Here is an 11554-nt window from a genome sequence, read left to right as displayed (position 1 = left end):
CTACACGAGGTACCCGAGCGGCGCGGCTGCGGCCGCGCAGATACCCGTCATCGCCCAGCAGATACCGCCGAACCCCAACCCCTACAGTGCCACGACCTACGCCCAACACGCGTCGGTCAGTATGATGGCGGCAAGCTTTGATTATTATTAGTCTTAAGCTGATTGTTTAATTTGTGGTTGAAAGTGGATGTTGAAAGGGTCCGGTTGTTGGCTCCACAGACCATGGACAGGTTATTGTAGATAAAAAAGATGACTTTGTTGGTTGATGGATAATGAGAAGAATTGAGGAGATGTGGGTAGGATAGCGGGAAGTATAATGGTGCGACGATGATAGAGCGCGGAATGGCCTTGGGCAATGACGATGGTTGCAAATTGTCGAGCATGATTGCTGAAAATTTAATGAATAGAGACCGCATCTGCGTTGCGGGGAGATATTTTCAGGTGACCGAGCATGAAGCGATGATACTAATGTGTACATATTTTGTTTGATGCAGTATGGGGGACAACGTGTTCCTACCGCCTCGTCTCCGGCGAACACAAACAGTAGTTCTAGCAGTGCCACAGGTAGTCAAAGCGGGACGATGAGTACTAACCTTAGCAATAACGCCATGCAGAACCAACAGTCAGAGCAATTGTCGAAAACCAACCTCTACATACGTGGTCTCAATCAAAACACAACAGACAAGGATCTTGTTAATATGTGTTCTCAGTAAGTTTTTCGTACTCGGTGAAATTGTTAAGAGCGCACTTATAAACAGTAACTATAATTCTCTATAATGTTGTTGGGTGTTTCTCTCAAAATTTGCCCTGTAAAATTATGTAGATCATCGAATTCATTATGTCGTATTTATTTCAGGTACGGGACTATAACTTCGACGAAGGCGATTCTGGACAAAAATACAAATAAATGTAAAGGTACTTAGTTGAAATTTCTACTTTTCGGTTACGTACTCATTTTAAAGCGCGGTCGAATAAGTTTTCTTTGGAAAACTTGAGAAACCGTGGTTTTGTTTTATTTATTTATTATTATTGAAATTTTTTGTTTTTTATTTATTTATTTATTTATTTTTTTTTTTTTTCATTCGCACCATCATGGAACTTTTCCCAAATGGAAGGTTGCTTTTCTTTCGAATTTATAAATATTTATAATTTTCTTGATTGAATTGTTGAAAATTTCATTTTTTTTTCTTTTCTTAAACGTGATTTAATGTATTTTTAAATTCAAGTCAAAAGAGTTAATTTTGTTTACGTACTATGCCTTAGTATTATTATATCTTTAGTTTTATAATTTTTCATTTGTTTTCAAGGAGTAAACTAATAGCGAATGAATGGCTTATGTATTTTTTACATTATTATAAATAATATTCATTCAAAAATATTTTTCAAAATACATCTTATTGAAAGTATTTAACATAGTTATGAAAAATCGTGTGCTGTATATATATATATATATATATATATATATATAGTGCACTTGTGTATGTATGTATCGGTGCTAGGTTCAATTTATCATTAACTTAATTTCTTATTAATTTACGAGCTATACAATGATTATAAAACTTATCGTTCATTCACTAGTTAATTTACTCTTAACGAGTACTTAACTTAATGTCACGAAGGAGTCCCGGTCATTGGGAAACGTAATATAGTTGCGTTTCCTCAAAAATAATTAAATAATGTACATGGTAATTTTTTTTTTTTATTTTTTATTTTTTTTTAATAAACTAATGCATCTGGCATAACATTACATAATTAAAAATAAAAGCCTTATCGGGCAGGTTTATAAAAATAAATCCGTAGACGGATAAGAGTCTGCGTAATGATATTAAGAATAAATAAATCTAAGGGTCGATTATAAATATATTAATTTTTTATGTGAATGTACAAACGTAAGACCGGAACGCCTTCCTATTTTATATTGAAATTTAATAAGTAATTTGGTAGAAAATAGCGAAATGTTTATTAACATTAAGAATATTATTATATAATCCTCTGCCACGCATAATCAATCAGTGATGATAATAATAATGAAAATAATTTTTGGAATGCAAACGTAGAATTTTGAAGTTAAAATAATTATTTGTAAAGATAGAAGCATAGCTGTGAATTAAATTAAATTAATCGTTAAAAATTAAAAATTTCCTTTTTAAAAATCTAACGTCCGACATTTTTTGAACATTCGGTCGAAATGATAATTGATACGTTTATCACAATTATGCATAATATCAGAGTCAAATTAATTGTTGTTAAAAATTTCAATTTATCCGCATTAATTTCACAAGTATCTCATGGTTAATTATTCCAATTAAATTTAAGCTTCGTAATAATATATACGTCGTTGAGTTTACTTATTTATTAGAGAGACGATTACTTGAGTTAAGCGTCAAAAGTACAATGATCAAGATAGTATTTGTTTAAATGAGGACGTTAAACAGCAAAGAGAAATAGAGAGAAAGGCAGGAACGTCGAAGAGACCGAAAAGCCAATAGTGAAACAACGGCTGAACGGCTGAATCGCTAAAAATAATCTTTGACATAAATAGGCTTTACATTTTCATTAAATTTCTATTGAAAGCGCACGTAATGGTAAACTTATGATATTTGTTTCACTATTTTTCAGGTTATGGCTTTGTAGACTTTGAATCACCGGCGGCGGCAGAGGGTGCTGTCAAAGCCCTGGTCGCCAAGGGTATCCAAGCGCAGATGGCGAAAGTGGGTATCTGGTTGATCCGTAGACTGGCCAGTGTACGTTGGTTGTGCATGCAAGTACAGTAATACCAGAGTAACAGTAAACCTTTCTCTATCTTTCAATCTTTACTCTCTTTCTCTCTCTCTCTCTCTCTCTCTCTCTCTCTCTCTCTATCTCTCTTTCACTCTATCCAACTTTGTCTATTCGTCTCTCTCTACGCCTTCTTAATCTGTTCATTTTCATTCCACATCTTCATATCTGTCTCACACGCGGAGGCATATACGCAAACACACACACACACACACACACACACACACACACACACACAGAGAGACACACATTCTCTCTCTCTCTCTCTCTCTATCTATCTATCTATCTACCTATCTCTATTTTTCTTCTCTATTTATTCTTATCCCCGATGCCAGAACCGACTTTTCAGTATCAAAACGATCCTCTACCAAATTCCTCATTTTCTTGCGACAAATACAACGAAGCGATCAGTTAAACTTTTGAATTTTTATTTCACATTTTTTACTATCATCGTATTAAAATTTTTTATTGGAAATTGCACACTTTTTTTATCAATATAATCCAGTATTTAATAAAGATGAAATTTTAGACTGTACATACACGGCATTGTCGCGAAAGTCAATATTTCTACAACGTTTTCTCAAAATATTCACCGAATATAAAGTTTTCTTAACGATTGAAACCCACTAAAAGTCTTTTCTCTCTAATCTAAAAAAAAAAAAAAAAACAAACGAATCTCACGAATCTATCTCTTTACTGTCTTACAAATACCTTCCAATCTGTCAATGCTTGCTGTTATACCTCGGCCAAAGTCGCTGATTACTGCTATGTTAAACAAGTTCCAAGCCATGATTTAAAATTGCATTTATTACGGCCTCAATTTGAACCTTTGGCGATTAATATTTATTAAAGTCCTGGGCATTAAGATTTATCAGTATCCGCTGTTTTTAATAATATAATTTTTAACGAACCTCTGCCATACTATCGTCTTGAAAAGTTAGGAATAAGAAACTTAACGATTTCGTAATTAAAATAAATTTAAAAAAAACACACACACACACACACACACACATTGTTTCAATGATCAAAATGATTAATTTTCATTGTACACAAGCGTATTCGTTTGTATATTAAATACACTTCAATATATGATGACTTATTAAAAAATTAATGTACGCATTTGTTTTTCAACTATTTGCTTTCTAATGCATCATTGTTAATGTAAATCAATAATAAAACTACTTGTTTGGTCGATACGAAACATAACAATTAGTATTTGCTAAGACTCACCTAAAATTCGTATTTTATGACTAAACGCGCGACTTTTTAAAACGCTATATAACAACGTCTTTAATGATCGAGATAAAATTAACGTTTTTTGTTTTTGTTTTTCCTTATTATTAAATAAAAATGGCAAAAATACAGTAAAAAAAAAAAAAGAACAAAACAAAACAACGCGTATTAGTAAGAGAACTTTTATTCTGAGAGTAACTCTCAGAATTTTATAATTTGAATAAAAACTTATAATCGAATTAAGTTCATTTCATTGATGTATGGCAGCATGGATTCAAATATTCAAATCACGTATTAAATTTTTATCTTTGAATGCATTTTCTCTTTTTATGATAAATACACAAGTGTAACGCTCGTAAGTGAACGATCGAGTAATCCCTATTATTTTCACTGTACATTTCTTAGTCGCTGATTTCCAGATTTTGTTTTGGAAAAGTATGCAAACCAACATACTTATAAATACAAAAAAAAACTACACATTCTAATTTTTTTATTCCAATTTATATTGTTTTATTTCAAAGTTAAAATATATATATATATATATATATATATATATATATATATATATATATAAACGTTGAATTCAAATAAAAAAATATTAAAAAATATAACTGCAGTAAACGTACAGAAAATTTTGCAAGCAAATGACCCGACTCATTTTAATTGTGTTGCTGTGTAAAACTAACTCGGAATGGTTCTTCTAACCTAAAGTGGTGAAAGCACGAGGTACCACTTACTAAATAATTGATACTCGAACGCATGTTACGCCTTTTAAAATGTAAATATTAAGAATTACTAATATAACATTACTAAACTAGAGGTACCTGTTCATTAACTTTGCATCTATTATTGGTACGTGGCTATACGCTCATTTTTTCATTTTAATGGTGGCTCCTATGTCTTTTCAATGAAAATCAGGCGCTACATCATACTCGTCGAGTGCTGATTAGCTCTGATTGGTATATGCCTTGCTTCTTCTGTTTTTTTTTTTTATGATTATGTTCATATTATTAAAATGAAAATTATGTAAAAACAACTCGTGTTAGTTAATATTTGTTTGTCAGTGTTGTTACACATCATATAGAATTCAAACATTATGCTGAAAGTTTATTTATTCACAATTGAGTGTAATAATGATCTCCTTCTTTTATTTGGATTTTTTTTTTTTTTTTTTTTCCCCCATAAAGTGCAAAATAGTTGAAATTTATAAATTCTCAAAGAGAATAAAAAAAAAGAAATGTTTGAGTAGTATATGATTTTTATTAATTTTATTGCCAAGGTTAATAAATTAACAAAGAGAAAAAAAAAATTTCAAAAAGTTTTACAAATTAATGTAAATAAATTTAATATTATATAATGCCATAAGCTTGGCTTTATCCAATAACGTTATAATTATTTGTTTTATTTTTCTTCATTTAATGCATTCGCAAGATTGAAGTAAATTGTCGTAAAGTATAAGTACAATAAAGTAATCGTAGATTGAATTGAGACTTAAAAGAAATGGTGGATCTCAAAATATGCTTATTTATCTTGCTTCGCGATTATTCCTTGCTCAAGACCGAAATGCAAATATTACAAAAACAAATGTCTTTTTTGTTTTTGTTTTTTTTTTTATTTTTATTTTTATTTTTATTTTTATTTATTCATTTAGGTATTTTTCTCTTAATTTTACAAGTCGATAATGCTCATTTTCGTATTCTCGCGCGATTTCCCCGTGTCACAATTCTTTCTATTATCTAAGCTATATTATTTTATTTTATTTATTTGTTTTTTTTTATCTTTTATTCTTCAACTTCGTTACATTTCTGGTAATTTGATTAGACTTTGATTGTGCTTCGATTATTGGCTTAAATTTAGTGGAATGTTATAAAAAAAACTTCCAGAAATTAAAGTTTGCCTACTAGTTATAGATTTCAATGGCTCGTTACAGTACTTTATCTCTCCTTCTCCACATGTAGATAAACTCGTTTAATGTACCGCCTTTCACAAAACTCAGTTTTGTTAATGTACTCTTAATAAATTAACATTTAAAAGCCAAAAATGATTAGCTAAGTAGAATTTATATATTTTGTATAAGTATTTTATATATTTTGTAGTAAGTAGCGAGATATTTATATATATATATATATATATATATATATATGTGTGTATGTGTGTGTGCGTGTGTGCGTGTGCGTGCGTGTGTGTATACATTTTTTTTAATTTATTTATTTCAAATAAATAAAGCAAATTTAGAGAGCCACCAGAATGTGGTAACATACATAATGCAACGAAGCATGAAAAACTTTCAAAATTAAAAATTAATAAAATAAAAGACCTCGAACTTTCTATTTGAATAATCTTTAATGTGTCAGTCATTATTTGCGTTTTCTGCAATTTATACATACAGTCAAATCGAATACAATCATAGCTTATTGATCTATTTTGTTTTGTAGCTTTATTAATGTCGTAGAATTCATTGTTTAATTTTTTTATTTTTTATTAATTTATTTTTTCTTTGATGGTTTTATCTTATAATATTGGACAAGAATAATTAAAAATTTAAGTATATTTTGCCGTAAACGGCAGAGTTTTGTTTTGTGAACAGTTATTTAATAAGTATATCTTTCTTGCTTTATTCGTTTGGTCAATTTCGAGGTATTTGATAAATTAAAAATATATTTTTTATAATTAATATTATTATATTTGAATTATAACATTATAATCATTATAGATAATTTTTCATCGATGTCTTAACAATTTTGCTAAACTATAACACGAAAAGGTCTTATTAACGCCCTTCCTTGTTCTTTGTTTTTTTTTTCCCCATTAAACTGTCGCCTAAACACTTTTAAAAAATCATTATTCAAACATTATTGTAATATATACGCGCTATTATTGTTATTATTGTTGTTATTATTTTTATTATTATTATTATTATTATTATTATTATCATCATTATTATTATCATTATTATTATTATTAAATACGCCGTTGTTATGTAACAGTCCTTTTAAAGAGTAACGCGTTCGAGAGCAAAATTGTAGATGTCGATGACATAATTTCAGTTGAAAGAAAATGCTTAAGTTGAAAGAAATGCTGTGAGCGCGACCGCGCGCCGGAAAACAATATATTGCATAGTCTCTTCGTTAATTTCTTCAGCAACAGGAGCAGGATCCAACCAATCTCTATATCGCCAATCTGCCACTGTCATTCAAAGAGAACGACGTCGAGGGTCTGCTCACTCAATATGGTCAAGTTATTTCTACGCGCATCCTACGTGATACTTCCGGACAAAGTAAAGGCGTTGGATTTGCAAGGTTGTTATATTGGCTTTAAATTCTCAAAAATCGCTATTCTCCGACACATTCTTGCTGCTTTAGTAACAATTAGTTACTGCTAATAAAATTAATATAGAATGTAAAATGTGATAAATCGTATGTTAAAACTTTGAGAAATTAAACAAGTTATTACGCAGGCGCTATTAATAATATGTAGCTTTTCATTAAATTTTTAGTTTATAATTATGATAAGCCGTTAAGCTTATAATATTGTAGCGCAATGACAGATCATCGGTGTAAAAATAAACAAATGGCTTATTAAATTTAACGGTATTGTAACGATGAGGATTTATCTGTTAATTAGAACGAAGTTTTTATAAAATAAACTTATAATTTCATTTATGCATTATACCGGAATTACGCGACTAATTGAAATAGTTAACTAAACCGAATATGAGAAGGCATTTAAAATTACTTTTGAAAAGACTTAATAAGAGATTAGAAAATCTTGTTTTTTTAGAAAAGATTTCCTGGATTGTTGAAATATATAAGAGTAATTTATATGAGATTTATTGAAAAGTCTCTCTTTTATGAGAAGTAAATATTTTTGTTCGAGCATTACAACGTTAATAAATATTTATTAAAACGTGGATTGCCGCACTGTATTTGTATAACTTTTCATTCTCAATACTATTTTCTAATATTATTTTTATTTCTAGGATGGAATCCAAAGAAAAGTGTGAACAGATCATACAAATGTTTAATGGCAAGGCATTGCATGGAGGCAAGGATCCTCTTTTAGTGAAATTTGCCGACGGCGGTAACAAAAAAAAATCTCTCTATAAAAGCACAATATGGAGGGAAACGGGTGATGTGAGTAATTCGGTAAATGAGACTTCATATTCATATAATCATAAATTCACGTCCCTAATGAAATTTATTTCTGCCTTATATGCTTATATGGTTATATCGATACCAATCATTTTAAAGTAAACATAAACATATAACGAAATGTGATTTTTATTGGTATACTCATTGTCATAATTAACGTAGTATAATATTAATTCTTAAACGGAAAATATAATCAATATATATATATATATATATATATAATAATTATTATTTTTTTAATCATTTTTTTTCATATACTTTTTATATATAAGTTAGCCAGGCATTTGTGCAATAATAAATAAGTATTTATTTATATTGTACAGGTCATTTGAAATGTGTGAAATAATTCGAATAAAGTCGTAATGTCGTTTTTGTAATCGCTGCCCATGTGTATGTAAAAGATCAGCAATGCTGAAAATAATTTAATTGTCAACGATTAACGATTACGGTGACGACATGCTCGAAAACATGTCAATCGATAGATATCTCATTTTATGGTGTTTTACAAAAAGCAGAATGAGAGAGCGTGAAAACATACGTAACGTGAAAATGAATCAGCATTTGAATTATCGAGCTTGCAACTCTGTCGTCTCTGTCGTTCGCTCAAATGTCCAACCAATAATATAACGCTCTCATATCCTGCCTTGGTAAAAGACACGACATCACAACGATAAAGTCAAACAATTAATGTGCCTGTCACTGCTTACCGGACAATAGAATATGGCCCTGAACTACGACACGAGTGCGGTCGGACAAAACGGAGTGGCGACGGCCCACATGCTACCAGCTGCGACCCTCGCCCAATACGGCCGGCATTACAGTCAAGCGATGCCAGGATACAACGTGCCTGGCACGCCCTGGGTTACGCCCTACCTCGTCCAGACTCCTCCACACATGCAACAGGTCGACGTGAGTTTTTCTAACTTAGGACGATTTTCAGTTCCGTGTCGCGTTGTTATTAACCATCTTTTTTTCACCTTGGTTTGGCCTTGTTTCATTATGTTGTCTTTAAATGTTGTTAATATTGTTAACGTTGGAGAAAATAATGTCGAGATTACATCGGTCATTTCGTAAAATCGACGTCGGATTTTTATGGAATTGTTTTTGGAAGTTTTTGCGCGAGTATCGTCAAGTTTCGTATTTATCAATTATTGCGTATTACATTTCATCAATGAAAGTTTTATTATTTTTTTTTATTTTGTTTTTTTTTCTCTTATTAATAATAATATATTGCAAGTGTTTATTTGTTTCGTTAGTTTATGATCGTTTGTTATACATTAATTAGTTACACATATACTTATAAACTACTTGTGCTATTGTCTTTATTTTAACTTTCGAAATTCTTGTCTACCATAGATGATGCCATCGGCTGATCCAAGCAATCCGCAGTACAGCATGATTCCACAACTTACAACTCAAATGTCCACATTACATCTTGGAACTGGTTCCGTTAGTATTATCAAAGCATATTCTTTACAATTTTAAATCATGGCTAATTGACAAATCCAAATATTGTAAATTCAATGCTCGAGTTATACAATTTACCGTCCAATCTTGTAAAATTGATGTTACAGTGTAACTTGTACTTTCGTAACAACTCTCTTTCATTGCCGAATAAAAATTATCACAAACGTTTGAAAGCTCCAAAATCAAACAAACAACAAAAAAAATCAGTAAACGAGTATCAAGCTCACAGTTTACATAATAGTTCACAACAATTTTCACCAAATATCTAATTATCTGTAATGCTAAAGCATCATATAATCGTACAATCAACAGCTTTACTGATGAAAATTTAATTTTTCAGTACATAAGTCCGCATCCGTACCCGTACACGACTTACCCGGCACCCAGCATCATTCACGCCCCTATGGCCCTAGGCGATTCCGATCAGACGAGCAACGCAGCGTCACCGGACGACTCCTATCAACAATACCAGGCTCAGCAGCCCAAGTAGGCTACAGATTTTTAGGTTAGGTCAAGTTTTAGCGATTAGGTTGTCGAAAATGCGAGACACGAGAGATAGGTTTAACTTAGGATTCGTTACAACTTCTTAACCAATAAACATGGAAAATTGGTTCATAAGAAAAACTAACGGTACCCTCTCTTCACTTTTTAGGTTCAACTATGCGGAGGGTTACACGAGTTAGGCGAGGTACGCTTGTCGATACGGGGAGTTACTTTAAAAAGAAAAAAAAACACAAAAAAAGAAGAATAGATGAGAAAAAAGATAACATTGCGTAAAGTCAGATAAGATTCTTCCTCACGATAAATTGACTTGCCAGCCATCTTTTATACATTTTATCCAGCAAGATAAAATAGGTGAAAGTAGTTGAATATTTTGCAACGAGTAGAGAATGATTGAGTGTTGACTTTAAAAAAATAGAAGAGCGAGCAGGGCAAAGCGACACTCGCGGTGTTGATTTATGTACGACATGCTATACACACAAATGAGAAAAAAGAAAATTAAGGAAAAAAAATTAAAATAATAATAATAATAAGAAAAAATGGCACGACAGCTCCACAAAACGCCAACACATCGTATAGCTGAATAGCGACAACTAACATAGGCAACGGGGCAGTCATAGGCGTCAAGCTGATAGGCTTCCAGGATAACTTTAGGTATTACATTTACTAAGGAAGACGTTAATAAGTCGTCGGAGCTAAGCGCTTGAGAGAGTGTGAATAAATATTTTAACAAACTGGAAACTATAAAGAAAAACGCTGCTTAGAAATATACAAAGAAAAATGAAAAATCTTCCCAAATTTCAAGTTTCAGGAAAAATCGAATTCTGATCCTTTGTCAAGACTAAATGGTTTACAACGCTTGATAGACTTTTCGGAATCTCTGTTTATCCTATTTAAGATACTTGCCTTAATGTGCGATTTGTACCTTTTTATATTGTTCACTGGCGTCTTTATTAGATGAAATTGTAATGCAGTGCCTTTGTTGACCTTTGAATCATTGAGGTATTTCGTGTTCGTGTCAATGTAAGATAAGTGATTTAAATCTGTAATTAATCATAAATCGTCACGTACTTTCCACCCATTTCTCTCTCGCTCTTTATTCTACTATTCCTCCCCTCCCTCCCAAACCCCACTCAACTACCACTGCCCCTACCACTACCCCCCCCCCCCACCCCCCCCCCCCCCCCCCCCCACCCCCTCCCGCCCCGTCTCTTTATCAATACCTCTTCACCCCCCTCCCCCTCTCCCCCTCTCCCTCTTCCACCCACTCTCGCACGCACACACACTCTTTATTTCTCGTTCTTTTTAACGTACGTATATAATCTTCTTAAGTTGATATTGCCTAATATTATTTTTATTTAATCGATATGTATATATTTTTTTATTTTATTTGTACATGGACAAAAGCTTTTGTATTCGTTTTT

At 31.6% G+C, this 11554-nt stretch overlaps 1 protein-coding gene across 5 annotated transcripts in view; it reads left to right on the top strand.

The window, feature by feature from the left end:
* shep (RNA binding motif single stranded interacting protein alan shepard) overlaps positions 1-11207 on the top strand; it is an 86399-nt gene extending 75192 nt beyond the window's left edge. For 2 of the 5 annotated variants that reach the window (XM_011508192.1, XM_011508189.1), the window contains exons 2-10: positions 495-709; positions 857-915; positions 2620-2765; positions 7153-7310; positions 7991-8156; positions 8880-9071; positions 9519-9611; positions 9970-10115; positions 10282-11207. In XM_011508192.1, the coding sequence (XP_011506494.1) occupies positions 495-709; positions 857-915; positions 2620-2765; positions 7153-7310; positions 7991-8156; positions 8880-9071; positions 9519-9611; positions 9970-10115; positions 10282-10312 (1206 nt within the window). In that variant the 3' untranslated portion in view covers positions 10313-11207. Of the gene's footprint in view, positions 116-494; positions 710-856; positions 916-2619; positions 2766-7152; positions 7311-7990; positions 8157-8879; positions 9072-9518; positions 9612-9969; positions 10116-10281 lie in introns of all 5 variants that reach the window. The other 3 variants (XM_011508193.1, XM_011508190.1, XM_011508191.1) reach the window with 3 other exon arrangements.
* Positions 11208-11554: the final 347 nt, after the last annotated feature.

This window comes from Ceratosolen solmsi, unplaced genomic scaffold (genome assembly GCF_000503995.2).
Source record: "Ceratosolen solmsi marchali unplaced genomic scaffold, CerSol_1.0 scaffold1, whole genome shotgun sequence".
NCBI lineage: Eukaryota > Metazoa > Arthropoda > Insecta > Hymenoptera > Agaonidae > Ceratosolen > Ceratosolen solmsi.
This window is presented reverse-complemented; position numbering and strand designations above follow the sequence as displayed.